Source organism: Hydra vulgaris, chromosome 07, assembly GCF_038396675.1.
Source record: "Hydra vulgaris chromosome 07, alternate assembly HydraT2T_AEP".
NCBI lineage: Eukaryota > Metazoa > Cnidaria > Hydrozoa > Anthoathecata > Hydridae > Hydra > Hydra vulgaris.
Window position 1 is genome coordinate 13,192,501 of NC_088926.1, and position 22,950 is coordinate 13,215,450.

Genomic DNA, 22,950 nt, shown 5'->3' on the forward strand with positions numbered 1-22,950 from the left:
ATTAATTAATATTAATAAAATCTGAAGTTTTATCCATAAAAAAGTAGCTGTACCTTAATATTATATTTTCATGCACAATTTTTACTAGTTAAAAAGCTTTATTTAATGCAAATTAAAAAACCAGCCAGAATAGTTAAATTAAAAAAAATTAAAGATAAAAAAATAACAGACTGCAAGTTGCATCTTGAGTTGAACAATTTCATTTTCCAAACATTTTTTTTCCTCTTCTAATTGTTTAGATTTAGCAACTGCAATAAGTCTCAAATATTTTTCTTTTCTACATTTTTCTTTATAAAACTCCTGTTTTACTTTTTCTCTCATCAATTTCTCATTATCTCCTAAATATTAAAAATACATTTTTCTTTATAAAACTCTTGTTTTACTTTTTCCTTTCATTAATTTCTCATTATCTCCTAAATATCAAAAATACAGAATATATTCTATAAAAACAACAAAACCCTGGTTCTTTGACATTAAAAAAAATGTAATACCATCAGAAATTGATTCAAATGTAGATGATATGCTATTTTTAACATTGATTTTATTAACATGAACAGATGTATTTGCATCAGCATAACATGATTGATAATTGGTTCTTTTAGTATCTCTAAATACAAGAATATTAAAAACTTTTGCACTATATACTTTGAGGTTTTAAATTTTTGGTATTCCCTGCTTTCTATATGAAAAATAGATGAACTTTGGTTGAGTAACTAAAAATTTTTTGGTTTTATTTAGTTTTTGAAAAAGATCATCTCATTTCATCAATCATTGAGTCAAAAGTTTTTTCTACAAAAGAGTTTGATAGCGATTTCAAATTTCACAATACTTTTTAATAAAGACATTGTAAAAAAAAGGTTTTTGCTACACGATATCATAAAAAATGACCCTATCAATTTATGTTCAAAAATATTAATTTTTTTTTTATATTTAATATATAAGTTTGATTAATAATGATAATAATGATTTTTATTCAAAACCATTACTATTTCTAAAATTTCTGATCTTTTTCAAAAGGTAATATCAAAATGTAAAATCACTCCAGGAAAACGAGAAAAGATTATCACTTTAAGTGAACATACTTCATTGAGTCAAAGAAAGATTGCAAAAGAGTGGAGCTAGTTTGGGGGCTGTAAACAAAATCATTAATTAGAAACAGAAAACTGGATCTGTTGCTAAACGAAGAATAAGAAAATGAGTCAGAAAAAGAAAAATAATGACAAGAGATGAAGCACATTTGAATGTCTAAAATAAATTAAGAATGACAAGTTTTGACCTGTAAAAAGATTTGGAGGCCAACGGTGTGAAGATTCATGACTCTACAAAGATAAAAATACTTATTGAATCTGGAGAAAGTCAGTTAGACCACAGAAGAAGCAGTTATTGACAGAAAATATAAAGAAGTGATATATTTAGGAAAAAAAATTACTACTTGGACAGTAGATGAATGGAAAAAAGTTTTATTGTTCCTAACTTTGTAATCCAAGGACAGTGGTCAGGATACATAAGAAAGAGCAGTGATAAAAAATTAAGGGCTGCTCACATTAAACAAACTGTAAAACACACTCAAAAAGTAATGTTTTGGGGCTTTTTTTCACACTACGGCTAAGGTTTACTGATTCCCATTAAAGGAATGATGATTCCGAAAAAAATAAGGAACTACAAGATGAAAAACTAAACCTGGAGTTGAAAAAACTGGATACTAGTGCTTTGGTATGGTCCCAACAAGATACTGTACCTTATTATAGGTGTAAGAGGTGATAAAGTTCTTCCAAGAAAATAACGTAAGAGTATTGGATTTATTATAATTATATAAATTAATATTTTTTTATAATAAAATGTATTTATTTGTTTAAAAGATATTTTTTCTGTTTTGCAAAACAGGTTCACATTAGTTAACACTCTCCTGTATTTTTTTACAGGAAACAGAGGATACCAAAAAGTTAAAATCCTTAGACATACGTTTTGTTTGAATCATACATTACCTTAGTAATTTTTTAGTAATTTTATTTTGAAATGACTTAGTTTGACAGCTATAATTAGATGATTTCTTTGGTTGTCTTGTTTCTGTACAGTTTCTGCCACTTAACCATTGGTACTGTTAAGGAAAGTATAACCATTATATAAATAAATATAAAAAATATACATGCATTTTATTAACATAACCATTAATATTATTATTCATATCTTCAAAATAAAAAACACAACTTTTTTTTATAATTCTTAATAAAAACAAACAAACAAAATGTAAAAAATTAAAAAATAATTTTAAAAGAGTATGGAGATTGTTTCAAAGAGTATGGAGATTGTTTTAAAGAGTATGGAGATTCTTTTGAAGAGTATGGAGATTCTTTTCAAAATTATATTAGGTTTTTGTTTCTCAATATAAGAAAATTTACATCTATATGTTCCCCTCTTGCATTTATCATTACTTGTTCAATTATCGAGCGCAGCAAACCATAATCTAAATTTAAATTTTTGATCTCATTATAGTTGCTGAAACACAAATTATTATCATCATTATTATAATAATTTTTTTATTTATTAAAACTAATATCATCATCAATATTATTATTATTATTGGTTTTATTTTTGTTTTTTTTTGCACTTGCCATTGTTAAAATTTAAAATTAACAAATATATAAAACTATGCAGCTATTTAAATTCAATTCAATTGAGTTTGAAACTTGCACATTAATCTTAAACCACTTTGCTTAAAAAGACTGTTCAAAAGACTGAAAGATTTTTAGATGAGTAATCTTTCTATTTGCTACAAAAGACTATTGAAAGAAAGATTTTTTAGATAATTTTTCTATTTTGATTAGATATTAAGATGATTAGAAGACTAAGATCCTTTGTAGTCAAATAGTACAACACCTCCTTTTTTATATTGACATTCCAAACTCTCATTTCTAAATGAATATTTTAAAATGTCTAATGATTAAAAAAATATGATAATTGTGTACATCAAAAACTTTATACTAAGTTAGTAGAAAACTATTAATGTGTAATGTTTTCTCTACAAATACCTAAATGTCGTCACAAGCTTTAAAATATATTTCCATGCATTCTTGTAAAACAAATTTTGAGAAAAGCAAAGTAAAAATAAATTACTAAAAACACATCTCCTTCATATAAATAAAACACATCTCCTAAGGAATTATATAAACTACTTAAAAGACAATACGAAGAGCTGATTGCTATGTATTGATGTCATGCAAGCTAAAATTGCTCACATTAAGTAACTTTATTATAAAAAACTTAATTTAAAAGAATTATTTGAAAATTAAGTCCTAAGAAAAAAAATTTTGATTAGCATTTGTATGAACAATGTTAAATACCAATCTGATTTTAAAGGGCTGCTACATTATACCCTTTTATAACAGCATATTGAGAATTTAACCTTTGATACCTATTTGTGGATTTCTTCGTAAGTCTAACACCAGCAATGTTTTATTAAAAGTAATTGCTTGCTGAATAACTAATGCACCCTCAGAAGATATTCCGCATTGTTGCAAATCAAGAGCTAAAAATAAATAAACAATTGTCTAAAAATCCTCGCAATAAAAAATTAACATAAACTTAATATTGTTTCACTATTAAAAAATTAGATAAAAAAATAAAATAAAATAAATAAATACAAACTAGGTATAACTTAGAAATTTTCAAAGACATTTAAAAACCTCTGTTAAATCAAAGCAAAATTCTACACAAGCTTGTGCATCAAATTTTGAATAACACCAATATTGCAAAAAACATGTTAATTGTGTAAAACAGCACTGATTTTGAAATAATTAAATTGATATTTTGATTAAAATACTTGATTTTATTTTTTTTTAGCTAAATCATTTAATTAAAGAAAATTTTTCTTAAAAGCAATGTTGTTAAGAAAAACTTCAATTTATGTTTTCCTTAAAAAAATCTGTTGTAAAAAATATGTTGTAAATAAAAACCTGGCTTTTATTTACAGCCTGGAGACCATTTGCAAGGGCAACAGGTACTTGAAGAAAGTTTCAAGTTGATAAAGATCTTATGTTGTCTTTGAAAAAATAAAGTCAATAAGTTTCTATTTTTATCAAATTTAATTGATTTTTTAAAAAGATTTTTTAAAATGCATTAAATTGAAATTCATTTCTAAATTGAACAAAGATACAAAACTTAAAGAGAAGTTGGTTTGGAAGCAGTAAGTTACAAAATACTTTAAAATCATGTCTAGGTAGTACCAAAACCATGGCTAGGTAGTACCAAGCTTAACTTATAAATCCCTAAAACCATGTCTAGATAGTATCAGGCTTAACTTATTTCTCCCTGAATGAATCTAGTTCACCAAGATTTGTATTTTGGAATAAAATGATTGAAAACTTTGAAAATTTACCTATACAAATTGTTTAAAAATTCAGTCTGACCATTGTAGAAACTTCAAAATGTAAGTGAAAACTTTATATTTTAACAAGGTTACAAATTGAAGTTTATATTTTGTTTTATATAATTTAAAATCTATATAGCAAATATTATGATATTAACTCGAATAATAGCAACAATAATAAGAGACAACTTCAAACACAAATTAAAAAAATACACAATATTATAAGCAATACACAGAAATACCCAACAATATAAGCAATCCACAAAATAGACATCGGTATAAAAATACACAATATATATATAACAATACACAATATATATATAACAATACACAATATATATATAACAATACACAATATATATATAACAATACTTTCTTTATAGAAGGTCTTGACACCGTGCGGGAATTTTTTGACTGAAGACCAATTTAAAAAAAAAGACGGATTAGTAAAAGTTCTTTTTTAATTTAACTTTAAACAATTTAAAGTCTGTTTGAAAAAATTCTTAATTTATTATTGTAAAATTAGTTTACTGAGGTTAATTAACAACTTTTTGATAACTTTTAAAATGCTGATAAAATTAAAAAAAAACATTTTCAATTGAGATTTTTAATTTAAAAGAAATAATAAGTAATGTAAAAAAAAAACAATAAAATTTTTTTTTTCTACAAAATAGGAAAAAAAATGTTTATGTAAGCTTAATTTTGTTCAGTTTAGTTTTTTTATTACTTTTGGGAGTGTGAAGTAATGCAAAGTTCTTTAAAAATATGTCTGCCGTTGTTTGACATTGTTTCTTTGAAATCTGTAACAATATACAATTATTAAATAATGTAGCAAAATAAAGATTGAGATAAATGGAATAGTTGAATGAAATGCCAGATGGAATAGTTAGTCCTTCCCCATTTAAAATATTCAAATAAGTCCATACATAATATGTAGTCATTATCTCCAATTTATTCAGTGGAATACTTTTGAACATAACCAGCAATATAGACAAAAGAATAAAAAAATTTCTATATTTATACTACCTAGATCTGCTAAATTGAAAATAATTTCCTATCATCTAAATGTTTAAGACATAAAAGACACGGCCATCATTTAGCAGTTATAAAATAAGTACCACTTGATCCTTGACATAATTTATCAAATCATTTTTCAATAGGATCAGAAGAGAATCAAACTAAAATTACATATTCATTTGCTACTTGAAAAAAGATGGCAAGACAAATCAATTAGACCATGAAAAGTATGTGAAAGTGCATTGCTTGTATCTCTTGCAAGCTGAGGAACTCGTTTACCAGATGTTGGTTTCATATTTTCAGTCATTGTTGTAATAGCAAGCATATTTTTTAAGTTAATGTCATCTGAAGATCTGATTACATTACGGGATTCTATATCTAAGATTTGCAGCTGAACATTTAACAAACAACTATTTTCCAAATATTTATAATCAAAATAATAGTACACTTGACACTTTTCTGGTCTATTTTAGGATGAGTTTTTAGAGCTGCAACTGTCTCTTTAATAAATATTTGTAAACAAGTGCTTACTTTTTGTCGTTCTATTGGTTTAGGATTTATTGAGTTTCAGTCAACTTAGATAACTAATTGGTTTTTTTTTCAAGTGTATATAACTAAATCTCTCCAATTTGCAATTTAGTTTTCTCATTATAAATAAACTGCAACTGACCTAGTTTTTCTGTCAGTCAATGGTTTCCTATGCACTTTAAAAGATGGACCTATATAAAATATAAGTTCCATTTTGACATAACCAGGGTTTTCTATCTGCTGTTTTGAATTTTATTATTACCATCAATAATAATTATAATTACCATTACATATGGAACTTTTTATTGTGTTAACAATTAATTTGCATTGATCTAGTTGGAAATCTGATGTTAGATTACTGATTGGTAAAACTCTTGTTAAAAATTCAAACCCACCTAAAGAATTTTGACCATAAGTGAAGGTTCAGTAGTAGCTAATTTTTCTGGATAATCAACAGCTTTTCTAAAAATATTTCCATTTTGATATAATAAGGCAACTTTTATATAAACTTATCAATCAAACACAAAAAAAAAATTTTTTTCTCAAGGTTTGATAGCACAAAAACTAAATTATCTTGAGAATTTATTTTTGAAGTTATATAAGCTAAAGTTTGAATACTTGACAATTGATAATCACAACACAATTGATTGTAAGTGGAACAACTTGTTGCAAAATATTCAAAAGCCCTGGTTATTATATCAGGAGAATAAACAGCACAGCCAACAGAATGATCTCCCATTACATTTAGGTGTAATGGGAGACTACACCTAAATGATCAAACTATTAGCAAAAATAACTGGAATTCCACAACTAAATACTTTAGACTTAATAAAAATAGAATTGTTTTGCTTGTAAGTAATGATATCATTATCAGTAGATAAGCGTTTTTCAATATCTTTATCAATTATCAATTTTTTTATACTCTTTCAATTCTTCTTTTTTTATACTTCTTTTTTAAAGAAGATAAAGTTTTTCTCATTTTTGGTGGTGGAAAGGATTTTTCTGTCTCAATCTACCACAATGTAAAGTAAACTCAGCATCATCAATGCAATATACAAACAACGCTATATTTTGTTAAAGTCTAATGTGAAAGAGAGATACTCATAAACCACTTGTTTATTTTTCAGATTTATAAGGAAATTTGTATACAGATATTTTATAATTTGAAGACTTCTTTTTTTAGCAAAAACTTGGTATGCAGCAGTTTAAAGGCATCATAAATTATTTAATTTAAATTTCTTTGAAAACAGCAACCAATATTATATAACTTTATAAAGCTTATTTAAAAGCGGCCTACAGTCGAAAAAATTCCCGCACAGTGTCGAAGCCATATATAAAGATGGCCTAGTAACAATAGAAAATAATAAAACTTAAAAAACTGTTCTTTTTGTGTTTTTTTTTTCAATAAATGGGCATTTAAATGGACTAATACTTTAGAGATACAGTTTTGAAGAGATACAACAGAATGAAATACACAACTGTAACTGATTGCAACATGCAACTTTTTTATACTGAAATAGGCCAGGTTGCCTAAGGTTTTATCCTGACTTTTTAATTTCTAATATTTAGTTTAACTAACTAATATTTTTTCATTAAATTTATAATATTATTACTATATTATAGTTCATAAACTTACAGACAATTTAAATATCATATATGCAGTGTACAAATTACTAGTTTAAAATTGAATAAATTTGAAGTAGAAGATTATTAACCTTTCAGCCACAAGTCATCTTTAAGAGCATCAGCAAATAATCTTGCACCACAATCACCTATGTTGTTGTTGCAAATTGAAATTCTTCGCAATCCAGGCATTTGATCTAAATTAGGTTTTCTGTAACGCAAACTTTCTTGCCAAGCTTCCCCAAATCTGTTTGTAGCTTGGTACTAATAATATATATATATATATATATATATATAATATATATATTTATATATATATATAATATATATATATATATATATATATATATATATATATATATATATATATATATATATATATATGTATATATATATGTATATATATAATATATATAATATATATAAATTATATATAATATATATATAATATATATAATATATATATATATATATATATATATATATATATATATATATATATATATATATATATATATATATATATATATATATATATATATATATATATATATTATAAACTCCTGGTTATTCGAACCTCCTAGGGGAATTAAAATTTACTTTGAATAACCAAAAGTTTGAATAACTAAAAATCATCTTTAAAGTGACCTATTTCAAGTTACTATCAAGTTTTAACAGAAGAACAGAGTAAAAAAGAAAAACTTTAAAATAAGATTCTGTTTAAGTCTTTACTTTTTTTTAAAAAACAAATTTAAAATAAAAAAATAAAATCTTTGCAATTTATCCAAAAAATTTATAAATGAAATCATGCTTTCCAAAATTTAGCTTTTGTCTCTTAGCTCCAAATTGACTGACTCTTTATGATTACTGCTTGGCTACATTATTTTTAGTTTGACCTTTTTCCAATCTTTAAAAGCAAGATATTTATCCTTGATTGATAATTTGACATTTTTGCTCAATTTTTACTACAAAATTTGCATGAAACAAAGAGAGTTTATTTAAAAAGGATGGTCGATATATGTATAGATACATACATACATACATACATACATACATACCAGGTCAAAAATTGCTTAATGTATTCACATAACGGAATCTTAACTCAATGTAAAAATGTTATAATGTAATATTGTTTTTAATGTTTGCTTAGATTCTGGTTTTTTAAAAATATAAAAGGAAAATTCATTATAATACTTTTTCCACAAAAGTTGAAGAAGAGGTGACCTCATTTAAATTGCTAATAGTTAAGAAAAGATATCACAAACAAACTTTTCAACATAAAGAAAGCCAATCAAATGGCGTTTTCTATGCATCAAAACGTAGAAAACACTTTCAGTCAAATGCTGTGATGCTGCATTAGGAGAAAATATGAAAGACCGAGAGTTATCAATAAAGAAAACAAGCGAGAGTTTATTTTACATAACATTTCTACAATCTTTTGAGTTAATTATTAATTTAAACCCCCATGGTTTGGGCATGGGACAGCCTTCTTTCACGTAGACACCATGTTAAAATTTTCATTGCACTACATTTAATGTGTTCAATTTTTTATTTATTTTGATAACGTTATTTTTTTTACATGTATACATACATATATTTTGATTACATTTGATAAAGTTATATTTTGAAATGCAATGCAAAACTTTAAATAACAGACGGGGTGTTTGACAAGGGAAGCAAAAAATTACTTTGAATAAATGAAATTTCGAACTGCTGGTTTATATAACCAACCCTCGGAATTAGGAAAAATCTTTTAAAGATCAGCAAAAGGTCGGCAAAAAAAAATTAATACAAAGGTCTTACCATAAAACATAGAAACGAAGTCGGCAATATTTTGCTGAATGCTGACCCTAATTCCGAGGGTCAAATAACTGATTGATATTTACATGAACTTGTTAAGGAAAATTCGCAGGGAATGAAAATTGCTTTGAATAAGCAGGAATATTGAAAAAGTGCGAGTTCAAACAACCGGGAGTTTACTGTAAATATACATACATACATACATACATACATACATACATACATACATACATACATACATACATACATACATATATATATATATTGGTATATGGAGAAAAATGAACATTATATTATTGCAAGTTAGAAGGTGTCAAATGAGTCCAATATATAAATATTAAATCTGGTTAAGTTTTGTATCATTTGGTGAATATTTAGAGGTTGACCAGAGTCTCTGAAGTTCCACCGGGCATGTCATTTTGCTTTCGGTCAGCCCGCAAACTTGCGTTATTAGTTTACTTTCAAGTTACTGGATGACAATTATGTAAGTATTCACCATATTGTTTGATATAAGAGTTAATATTAGAAGTCCATTAAATTTATGATTGTTTTGAGCAGAACTGCATTGATGCATAGGTTAACTGGTTCATTCAGTGTTAAAATTCAATAATTTGCATAGCTAAATTTAAATTGAACTGCAGTAGTGGTGTAGTGGTAAAGCGCTCGATTTATAAGCGAGAGGTTCCAAGTTCAATTCCCACCAAGTCCCTGGTAGTACCGCGCTCGACTTGTTTCACTGAGCAGCGGCCTTGTTCATCAAAGTTTGTGTTTTGGAGTTATAGAGTTGAGAGAGGGTTATAGCCACAATTAAGTAGCCTCCTCGTCTGTAGCGGCCTTCTCAGTCTTGGGGAGGTGAACATTTAAAAAAAACAAAAAAAACTGCTGTTACTGAATGCATATTGCAGGTCACTACAGTTGTTTAGTTTAATATATCTATAACATCAAGTTTGATTACTTACTTAGTACATGTTGTTTACTATGTGCTATTGCATCAATCATCAATAATTCAATATTCTATGATGATGTCCGCAGTAGCAACAATATTGAATGTGTAGATGTGTAGATAATGATTATTTGATTCATGTAATACAATTAACAGAGTTGAATTGATTCTGAATTACACACTTACGCAGGTAGTATCACTACATATTATTGTATAAATATTTATTTCTGAAGCTTAAAGATATGCAAAATATTCATGACAAACTCTTGTAACTATTATGAATTATACATGTGACAGAATAGGCCAGCTCCACAGGGTTGGAGAAATTACAATTGAGAAGTATGCTCTTTTGCTAAATTATCAACACTGAATTATTTTTTTGTTTTTGTTTCAGTGGTCACTGGTTTGCAATGGCCACCACCACAACTACAAATGATGAAGCCATGAAGACAATACATCAGTCTTTAGTGTGGCTGATTGGAGCACCAGCTTCTAACCTTAACCAAACTAAGAGGTTGCCCTTATTGTGAGAGACTTTGTCAGTGTTCTTTTATCATCACAAAGAGCTGAACATAGTGTTGAAAGAATGTGCCGATGTAACAGTGCAATAGGTTCTTGGCATTTAGGAGAAAGCTGGTATCCCAACTGCCCATCGGCATGATATAGTTAAATGAGTTCTGAAAATCCACAACGAATGGCAAGGGCTGAAGAAGACATGCAAACATTGAACTGTCACTCAAATAAAAAAGGAGGAGGCATTTTGTGAACATTTGGACCAGATTTTTGATACCGCTCACTGGAAAGCACAAGCACGGATCAAGATCCCCAAGAATTGGGCCTTCTTGAACGCTCAGAGACAAGGCAGAAAGGGTTACATAGCAGGAGTAGATAAAATTATGAAGCAGAAAGTAAAATTAAAAGAAAGTAAGAGGAAAAAGGAGGAAGCTCGTCATATGAAATTAAAGAAAGATATTGAAATTCTAACCTGCAAGGTTCCATTATTGTTGAGCAGTAGCACTGAGACAGATGAAAATGATGCAGCGAGTGAGGAAGAGCCAGTTGCTTGTAAGAGATTGAAAGAGTAACCATCGTCATTCAAACCAAACAAAATCACACTTATTACAAAACATATGGCGGCAGCTTTGGATCAAACTAAAGTAACAGACAGAGAAGCTCCTCATTTGTTGCCTGCTACAGCTGATGCTCTTGGCCATGACATTCAGGAGTTGCCACTGAGCCGTAGCTCCATCCGTCAGGCCAGAATGCAATATTGGGATATTCTGTTGTTTATGAGAATCCAAGACAATTGAAATCAGATCGACCAGAGCAACTTCAGGACAGTAGCAGATGCAGTAAAGATTGCTGATTTCAAAGCTCGTATAATTCTATTTATATTTGCTGAGACAAATATTGAAATCTATCAACCTCGAGATGATCACAGAGAACTCTTGAAACTAGCAATCATCTTTCTAGGTGGAACTCCACGGCGTGGTGTTCATTTCATAGCACCTGGAGCTTTGCACCGGGCATGCTCGATGGCTAGAATCATTTATTCATTTAAAATGTGGATGTTCAGGTCTCAATTCAAACTGAAAGCTGGGGAAGAAAAGGGAATTTTCCAGTTTCTCTTATTTATATGCGATGTTTACATTGAAGCATGGTTCCAGGCTCCTCGTGCAGTTACAGCACCTGCCAATGATCTTCGTTTGCTACGCCAATTGTCTGAATACAGAAATCAAGCCATTAGACAAGCTACAGTTACAGCATTCAACCGCCATCTGTGGTATTTGAGTGAAATAACTATTGGTTTAGCTTTCTTTGATCAACAAAGTGACTTCAGCGAAAAACAGACAATGATCAGCATCATGCAACGTGTACTAGCTGGCACAGACCATCCACCACCAAGACTTGACTCTAGGTTTGTCAATGCTTCACAGCCACTAAGTGCATTTGAAACCTTAAACACCAGAAAGTTCTTTGAGATCCTGCACCTGAGTGATGCGTTTCTGAAGTTGTCACCAGAGCAGTGGAAAGAAAACAGTGAATACATTGCCTCAGAAATCGTGTCAGCTCTAACCATAGCTAATGACTCCACTTAAAGAGGAGTGAAACTCATACAGGATTACAATTCACTGCTAACAAATAATGAAGAACAGAAACAGTACTTATTGCAGATTGTCGAAGGAACATCACCACAAGTTTCCAGATTCCAAGAAAGGCAAATTTTTTGGACCACCCTAATATATATACATATATATATATATATATAATATATATTACTTTAATATATATATATATATATATATATATATATATATATATATATATATATATATATATATATATATATATATATATATATATATATATATATATATATATATATATATATATATATATATATTAAAGTCCTTTATATCTAGATATGGGTCTGTACTGTAGCCCCAGAGAATCTTCATTATTTCAAATCACAAAAGTGATTCAATATTCAATTTAAAAAATCTCCATAAATTAATGGTAAATTAAAAGGTAATTTCATTTTAAACTATTTATTAATCAGAGTAATTTTATTATAAACTTTCGAAAATAAACTTTACAATATTTTCTAATTATTAAAATTAAACTTTTTAGCTTTATTAGAGCGTCATTATTCAACAATGTAGACCACAATCATGTAGCCATCATAGAAACTTTAGTTTTTAAAACGTACCAGTTTTTCTAGGGACATTGGCTGTACCTCTTACATCCTTATGACAATGTACACCCACTGGGTAGTTAAAATAAACTAACTATGTGAGTGGATAAATTCTCAACAATATTGAAGTTTTATAACAGGTAGTTATCAAAACAGGTTTAGATCAAGTTGCTTTTTTTATTTGGAAAAAAAAGGATGTATTTTGTTCAAAAAACATATTTTTGAACCAAACTTAACTTCACGGTTAAATCAGAATGCTTTGCAAAAAATTTCAGTAATTGCAGCCTAGGAACAAAAATACTCCAAGGAGCTCATCTTCTAAATGTGTAGGCAATGAGTTAATAAAAGTTTTGTTTTCTAAATTTTAGCTTCAGCTTGATATAATTTTTATAAATAATTGAAATAGGAAAAAATCTAACTTTTATGAGATTTGAGATGTATTCGCGAATATATAGGTGAATATATTTGAGATTCGATTCGATACTTAAAAATCCAATTCACAAGGGCCAAATGTGTGTGTGCGTGTTGAATCTGTTGATGAATTGAAATCAAGCATAAAAAATCATTTCTCTTGCATTTAGACCTGCAAGGGATTTGACTTTCAAGTTTGTTCAAATTTTTTAATGCAGGTTTTATTTTAAAGTCACTCAAATTTTTACAAAACTTTATTTGAAACCGATGCAAATATGTAAATATGTTTTTACAATGCCTGGTTACCAAAGTTGATGTAAATATGTTTTTACAAAAGTTGATGTAACTTAAAAAAGTTGATGAAAATTTACCAAAGTTGATGCAAATATGTTTTTACAATGCCTGGTTACCAAAGTAAAATGCCTGGTTACCAAAGTAACAAACATCAAAAAAACATCCAACAATCACATGATGCCACTGCAATGTACAAAACTTTTATTGCACAACCTTAAAAGTAGTATTTTATAAAGTTTATATTATTTTATCAAGTTTGCGTTATTTTTATATAAATATTACAAAAAGTATTGAATCTTTTTTATTGTTAATATTACATTTTTATTGTTATGTATTACTTATTTATTTTTTAAGGGCATTTATTTAAAATGTAATAATCATATATCAAATTGAAACATAAATATATGTAAAAATTGTGCTATAAAAAAAAGGATATCTTGCATTCAAATAAGCAAAATATTTAAATAATAATATATTCATGAACATATCCTGTGCAACCAAAATCAAAATCTTTATAACAAATTGAATAGATCTAATACTGGTGCAACAGAAGAAAGCAATAAAAAAAAGTGATAAAGAAAGTGAATGATGATAAAAAAAGTTTAAAATCAGAAATACTGACACAATAATATCAGAGATTAATATGCAAATAAATTTGTTTTTCAAAAAGCAATTTGTTGGCTAGTACTATAGAAATGAAGCTAATATACAAAAAAAAGTTAGTATACAAGTTAAAGGTAAATTATGTAATAGATTTGCATAAATATAGAGAATAATAACTTCCAATTGAAAGTTGTCTAAAAAAACAGATCTTTAACAGCTCAGTCAAGTACAAAGCAAAATAAGCTATTAAGTTAAAATTAAAGCAAAATAAGCTATTAAGTTAAAATTAAAGCAAAATAAGCTATTAAGTTAAAATTAAAGCAAAATAAGCTATTGCGCAGTTAAATTAAATGAGCTGAGGCATTAGGTAAACTGTAATAGACCAGAAAAGAACAATGTCATAGCTCATGTTCAAAAAATTAAAATATTCTTTCATCAGAGTGTTTTAAAGACAATGGTTTTATCAGGAAAGGGAACTTTTAAACTGTTGGCAGATATGTTAAAGTGTTGGAAGATATGTTAATGTGTTGGTAGATACGTTGTAGTGTTGGAGATATATAAAAGTGTTGGAATATATGTTGAAGTGTAGATATATATATATATATATATATATATATATATATATATATATATATATATATATATATATATATTATATATATATGTTTATATATTCAATTTTCAATGGTTTGTAAACATGTTTTGCAATAATTTGCAATAATAAACATATCCTAATATGTTTATTATTGAAAATTATTGCGATAATAAACATATTAGGATATGCTTATTAATAATATCCTTTTAAAACTCTGTGAAAATATATGGTTATTCAAAGAATGTGGTTGACCACAAAATCTTATTGCAATTTTGTCAAATTTTATCCTTTTTTAAATGAAAAAACTTTGTTATAGATTTATATTAATATATTAAATTTATTTAATGATTTATAAAGAATAAAATATTAAACTATATTAGAAGACTTGCTAAGCTTCAATTTTTTTTCTTTTTTAAGCCATAAAAAAAATTTGCAAAAAGCTGCAAAATTTTTCATGGCTCAAGATTTTAACTCACAACTCTAAACTCCTAACTCTTTATGCACTTATAACTTTTAAATTACATTTTAATAGTTTTTTATGCACTTATAATTTTTAAATTACATTTTAATAGAGAAAATGTTTAGAAAAGTAAAATAATACATTAGACTATTTTCATTGGATATTTTCTAACATTAGACTGTTTACATTAAATATTTCATATCAACACGCAAAAAAACTCAAACAAATCAAGCATATATTTGTTAAACGATTGTTAATAAATTACTATTTGCATTTATAAGAAAATAAATCTGTCAAATCTTTGTTTTGAATAAACAGGTAATGTTCAATACTTTATAACTTCTTATTGTAAAATTGTAAACTCTATAAAAAAACGGGTTTATTAGGTTTCTAGTAAGATTTAATTAAATTTTTTCACAGGCCATCTGGAGCTTTTTAGGAACCTTGTCCCGTTTTTTAATTTTGAAGAAAATAAAAGTTTGGTAAATCTTTTTTCCTATAAAAAAAGTTGTCTCTTTAATGTGTGTTAAACACGTCTTAACTAATTACCTAACCACATTATTATAACCACATAATTAACCACATTAATAACGTATCTCTATCATGACGTAAGCGCAAAAAATTTCTCTGCTGTTTGGATTTTTAAAAATTTTCTCCCTTGTGTTTGTTATAGCATATTATACTTTTATATATCAACAATAGAACTTTTAGATGTTTTAAGTTGTATTTTAGAAAATTGGAAAAGATGCAAGCGACAGGATTTGAACTCTCGCATTGTACTTCGGCCACTAAAACACACTAAACTGCCAATTTTTAACGCTATTTAAAAAACAGGAAGAATGCAATGAATAACTTTATAAAATGGCAAATAAATGCTTCAATCAAAGTTAAGGAGGTTTTGCCGCAATTCAACTTTTAAATAAAAGTAAAATTTTATAAAAATAAAAATACCTATTAAACCTCAAAAATGTTTTTTTTTTTATTTTATAAAATTGAAACAACAATTTAAAAAAAAAAATAAAACCGAAAAGCAAGGATTTGAACCAGAGCGATTCTCTTCAGTATACTGCGACCTAACCACTTTGACCACTAAGGCATATTGTTCAATGAAAGTTTTAAAAGTATTTAATTTACAAAAGACTTTATAAAAAGGTAAATAATGCTGTAAATCAAAATTAAGGAGATGTTGCTGCGAATTGATTTAAAAGTAAAATAAAACAGTAAAACTTAATATATGTTTTAGTATTACATAATTTGAAGTTTACATAAATTAGATATCTATCTCTATCTCTATAAATCTCAAATCAATATAGATATCTCTATAAATCTCAAATCTGGCCTTGTATAGAATAATGTTGCCATATCTGGGGGGGATCTTCTAATAATGCCCTTTCTCTTTTAGACAAGATGCAAAAATGCATTGTAAACATAGTTGGACCTGCTCTTGCAGCCAACCTCCAACCATTATCACATCATTGCTTCTCTTTCTCTTTTAGTAGATGGCACAAGAGACACTGCTCTAAAGAGCTAGTGTCTCTTGTGCCATCTACTGAAATTCATTCTCGTATTATTCGTCATTTAATAAAGTTTCATCCTTTTTCTGTGACTGTTCCTAAGTGCTCCAAAAACTCTTATTCGTCTAGTTTTTTTCTTGAACATCATTTCTTTAGAATTTGCTTTCTTTATCTTACTTTCCTAATTCACATAATTTGCAATCTTCATCTTTTCTCTTCCAGTAACTTCCAACTCTATATAGTGGTTGCTTTCAGCCTTGTTGGAAGTGAAGATGTTTAAAAAAAAAATTTGCATACACTTTCGTTTGCATTTTCTGATGCAAAAAGTGCGGCAACTTTTTCTTGCCATTAATTCGGATGTAATGGCTGATGTGAGTACCATGTCAAACACTCACGAATGGGTAACGGCATTGAATTCTTTATTAAAATATTATATGATAAAAAGAGAAAGGTCACCTTAACTATAGTGACTCAACTGCAACCTCAAGCTGATAATGTCAATAGCAGTTAATATAACCTAAAATAAATGTATGTTACAAATCAGATTTGCAGAAGTAATTATTGAAATCTGCAATAACTAATTTGCAACAATGTAAGGATGGGAGACACTCATAATAAGAGATAGCTCTCCAAGTAATAGCAATCACAATAACAATACTCAGTTCTGATAAGCAATACAGGTTAATGCTAGGAAAGGCATTCTGTTATAAAGAATTGGTTTAATTCTTCTACTTAGATAAAAAAAAACTTTGTAGAAACCTGTCCGAACCATACAAGTGTGGAACTATGGACATTTAAAAAAATGTTGAATACTGCATATGCTTCACAGTACACAGCACAAATATTTCATGTATACTTCTGTTAGTTATAATTATTATTATGATGATCTTCATCATCATTATCATCATGATGATGATGATCATCATCACTATCACGATGACCAACCTTAATTATCGAAGCTAAATCTTCAGCACTTTTCCAAGTTAAACCACATCCATTAACATTAATTGAAACCAAGGTTTGTGAATTCTTGATACTTTTACAAATAACTGAAAAAAAATAACAACTGATGAATAACAAAATGTTTATTATAAAAATTTATTCAAAAAACTAATTACCAGTTTTTATTATAACAAAACAAAAATACCTTTAAATAAAGTGTCACCAATTTTAGATTTTTCAAAAGATAAATGCTTGATAGATTTTGAATTTTCAAAACCCTGTTAAAAATAAAAGCAGAAAATCTCAAAAAATTTATTGTAAATTTTGTAAATTTCCATTAAGCAGCTTTACAAAGATACCTTTGCTAAAATATAAATATCTTGCTCTCGAAATGGGATGTTTTGCAGGACCAAACATTCTAAACATGGACTATTTACTAAGCAATCTTTTAAAGCTCTAAAGTAAATCAAAAAACAGATATATATATATATATATATATATATATATATATATATATATATATATATATATATATATATATATATATATAGGGCTCGCACTAAGCATATTGCAATTGCTTTTCACACCTTCGCGATTAGTTTTTTCTTAAAAAAAATATTTTTGCAATTTTTTTTATTTTTTTGGTTTTTTATTTTCTTTTTATTTCTAATTTAGGATTTTTTTGGCAATTCCTAAAGTAATGTTTATGCCAAAGTTTTTTTATTAGGGTTCATAAAGTACGTCATGCTAAATTTATCTTTTGAATAGAAGCATTTGTTCTTTCGCACAGAGATTTTCATTCTTATTTATTTAATTCGTTTTATTTTAAACATGTTTTATGTTATTAATGTTATAAAAACTTAACTTTATAACCCAGCAACACGAACAGCGTCATGAAGTTGTTTTATATTATCACAAGTGATATTGTCAAAACTTTGCAATTTGTTTTATTGTTGTTTTGTAGCTTTTTACAGTAACAATTCAATACTCTTTAAAGATAGCACGTATTTTATTGTCAGCATTAATGAATTAAATAGTTTTCCACAACTAATTAAAGTGGTTTAAATATTGTAACTGGCGTTTTTACTTTTACTTTTTTAAGGATCATGTTAAGTAAAAACAAATACTAAAAGTAATATCACAATAGTACTATATATCTCACTTGCTCATTACATCATAACTTGCTCATTACATCATAAATTGCTCATTACATCATAACTTGCTCATTCACTATAACAGCAACTAAAACTCTAAATTATAATTTAAGCTGTAAATTATAACAGTAAACTACGCTATTTTAAACTCCACCAAACAAGAAAATTATAAGATAATTTTCATAAATATGACAGATATTATGTTAAAAAAATAACAATTACAAATTAATGCTGAAAAAATGAAATTTTATACTAACGCGTGCCTTTTCCCCTTACCGCAGAGCGGCGCTAGGGATGAGGGGGGGGTGAGAGTTTTTTTTTGCAATTAGATTTTTTTGCGTTAACTCGAGCCCTGATATATATATATATATATATATATATATATATATATATATATATAATATATATATATATATATATATATATATTTAAACACATATATATATGTATATACACACACACACACTCTAAAAACAATCCGTTAGAAAAAGCAACGGATTTCTTTTTTCCGTTAAACTAACAAAGTAATTCGTAACCAAAAATCACAAAATTAACGGAGTAAATCAAACTTTCAACAGATTCTTCGAAATTTCATTAATTCAACAAATTAAATACTCAAATCTGACTTACGGTATAAATTTAAATCAGTTGTAAAATTAAAAATGTTAACATTTCTTTCAATGCCATCAAAAGACCCATCAATGATGGATATCATTATTTAGGTTAGTTGCAGCTATGTTTACACAGAGCTAGTTTATATTATTTTTATAATTTGCAATTTTAGACATGTGGCATGCAATATCACACTGTAAGTTTCATCAGTTGTAAAATGTTTACTTGTATTTTTTTATGGGTGTTAACTTAGGCTAGTTATAGCAAAGTTTATATAGGGATTGTTTTAATTTATATATTTAAGTTTGTATACAATTTTATGATTTGCTATTTTAGACATGTGTGATGCTATATCACACTGTAAGTTTAAATTAGTTGTAAAACTTTTTTTTTTTTTTACTCTCAATTTTTTAATGTTAATTGCAACTAAGTTTATGTATTGCTTGTTTATATTTGTATAGAACTTGCTACTTTAGACATGGTTCATTCAGGCATGAGGTATCAAATTTAAATGTTTACTTACATTTATTTTAATGGGTATATTTATTTAGACTAGTTGCAGCGAGTTTACATATAATTTGTTTATATGCTTTTATAATTGACTATTTTAAACACGTGGCATGCAATATCACAATGTAAGTTTCATCAGTTGTAAAAATTTTACTTGCATTCTTTCTATGGGTATTTATTTAGGCTAGTTACAGCAAAGTTTATATATGGATTGTTATAGTTTGTATATTTAAGTTTGTATATGCTTTTATAATTTGCTATTTTAGACATGTGTCATGCTAAATTACACAGTAAGTTTAAATTAATTGTAAAACTTTTTTTTTCTTACATATTTTTTATGTTAGTTACAAAAAAGTTTATATATTGCTTGTTTATATTTGTATAGAACTTGCTACTTTAGACATGTGGCATTCAGGCATGAGGTATCAAATTTAAATTCTAATATTAATACTTTTAACATGTTTATTATTACTAAATAAAATTTAATTTAATACATTGAAATGTAGAACTAATAAAATAACATAATTTTTATTAGCATTTCAGAAATAAAGAACTAGCAACAAATGTTTCTTACAGGGTTATTAGTAAAAATTTATTACCATTTTGTATTATGGTATATCATTTGCATTCAATATTTTCTTTATTGTATTTTAAAGTTGTTTATCTTTAAAAAACTGACAACAGGTTGCTGGAATTGAAATGCGCACACACATGAAATTACAACAGTATTAAAAATTGAAATCTAGAATAGTAACAATTGTATACATGTCTGAGTTTTTTATATAAATGTTTTTTGACCTTGAATATAATAAATGTATTAATAAAATATATATTAGGAAAGTTTTTATAATTTTATTTAAATTTTTTAATTTTTGTTGTAATTGAAAGTTTCTATATTGAATTAAATTATTATAAATACTTAATTAGTTTTCAATTAAAAAGTTAAAAAGTTTTTAAAGCTTGCTAAAAAATCTCTCCCGATCAAGTTAGTTTGTATAAGTAGTACTGCTTGTATCATGTTGAATACCATAATAAAATAATCTATATACTAAAAATAAGGACTATTTTGTAATGAAATCTCAGTTTCATCTGGCTTAATTCCTTTCTAATTTTAATAAAGGGAATAATAAATTATTCAATATGATGACGTAGTAAATTCTTTATTTTACCAAAACAGCAAAAGCCACCCAACGTAATAATTCCTTTATTTTAACAAATTGTTTGTTGCACAAACGGAATAAATCCATAATTTCAATGGACTAATATCAACGAACTTCAATCCATTAAAATTTTAATCCGTTAACATAACGGAAAACCCGTTGGTGCAATAGCGACAGATGAAGTTAATTGGATATAACGGATTTTTTCTTAGAGTGTATATATATAATGTGTACATTAGGGTTATGACTTTTTTTCAACCCCATGCTCCTGTACTGTAGTTTGAAAAATCGATTTTGATATAAAATTGATTTTTCAATGGCAGGGTGAACTTTTTTCAAAAGATATGCAAATATTAGTTCATTTCGTACTTTTTAGGTAAAAGTTCATCAAACTACAGTACAGGAGCATGAGGCTGAAAAAAGTCATAACACTAGTGTACATACATTGAGTGACTTAAATAGGTAAAATATGCAAGGAGTGCCGCTACATTGATTGACGGTTTTGGTTTGGGCAGGCAATTTATCAAAAAAAAATTATTTTTATAAGTTTTATAAAAATAATTTTTTTTTAAATTAATGGTTTGCTTATATAAACCTTTTCCGGTTTTGATTAAGCTTGATCAAATATTGCTCTGTTTTTTGAAAGTTGAATTTTTTAAAATTGTTTTCAAAAAAAAAAAAAGAAAAACAATTCATTGTTAAAGAATTTGTAGTGGATGATAAGATGTAAGTATAAATGATAAGATGTAAGTATGGATGATAAGATGTAAGTATGGATGATAAGATCTAAATATGGATGATAAGATGTAAGTATGGATGATAAGATGTAAGTATGGATGATAAGATATAGGTATGAATAATAAGATGTAAGATGGATGATAAGATGTAAGGATGGATGATAAGATGTAAGGATGGATGATAAAATGTAAGAATGGATGATAAGATGTAAGGATGTACAGAAGATTTTCATTAGCTATGGCTGTTATTCTTTAAATTTAAAGTGAGGTCAAGAAAGTTGACTGATTTTAAATTAAATATTTTTATTTAATAGAAAGCCCTTGGAAATAGGGTCGGCATTCGGCAATGCTCACCTAACTGCGGAACTCAAAGTGTTTGAGGTAGGAAAAAAATCGCCGACCTCATTTTTATATTTTATGGTAACCCTTTTGTATCAAACTTTTTTTGCCAACCTGATGCCGACCTCAAACAGTTTAAGGTCGGCAATTTATTGTTAACCTCATTTTTCTTAATTTCAAGGAATGAATATATATACTTTTTTGTTTTTGCCAATTTGAAATCTTACATCTTTAAATTTTTTAACTATAATTTTTTTAGTACTGTCTGTTTCTTAGCCATTATAATTTAAAAATAACCACATAATAAATAACTCTATTTAAGGACTATAGCATACCAAGAATACCATACATAACATTCGAGGTATCAAAAAAACTCAAAACTACATACTATATATGGTTTAATTAAATTTGAAAAATAACACAATTAACTATCTTATTACAAAGTATTTATTTTAATAAACAATTAATATCTAATTAGTAAAGAGCATGTCTGTAAATATATACAATATATTAAAAAAAAAATATCTGCGATTTTAATGCGCTACTTTAAATGATCAGTTAAATAAAAAAATTACCAACAAGTCTTTTTAAGTTTTTTTCCTTTTTCTAAATGTTCCAATTTTTATGTCAGGCAAAAGACAACTTAT

The 22,950-nt window shown here is 26.9% G+C and overlaps 1 protein-coding gene across 2 annotated transcripts in view; it reads right to left on the reverse strand.

The window, feature by feature from the left end:
* Nucleotides 1-22,950, reverse strand: part of LOC100207014 (centrosomal protein of 78 kDa) — a 45,556-nt gene that overhangs the window by 9,755 nt on the left and 12,851 nt on the right. For both annotated transcript variants that reach the window (XM_065801107.1, XM_065801106.1), the window contains 9 exons: nucleotides 18,151-18,247; nucleotides 17,997-18,069; nucleotides 17,795-17,898; nucleotides 7,627-7,798; nucleotides 3,413-3,526; nucleotides 2,400-2,464; nucleotides 1,986-2,098; nucleotides 492-607; nucleotides 172-338 (listed from right to left, as the gene is read on the reverse strand). In XM_065801107.1, coding sequence (XP_065657179.1) covers nucleotides 172-338; nucleotides 492-607; nucleotides 1,986-2,098; nucleotides 2,400-2,464; nucleotides 3,413-3,526; nucleotides 7,627-7,798; nucleotides 17,795-17,898; nucleotides 17,997-18,069; nucleotides 18,151-18,247 — 1,021 coding nt within the window. The remainder of the gene's footprint in view (nucleotides 1-171; nucleotides 339-491; nucleotides 608-1,985; nucleotides 2,099-2,399; nucleotides 2,465-3,412; nucleotides 3,527-7,626; nucleotides 7,799-17,794; nucleotides 17,899-17,996; nucleotides 18,070-18,150; nucleotides 18,248-22,950) is intronic.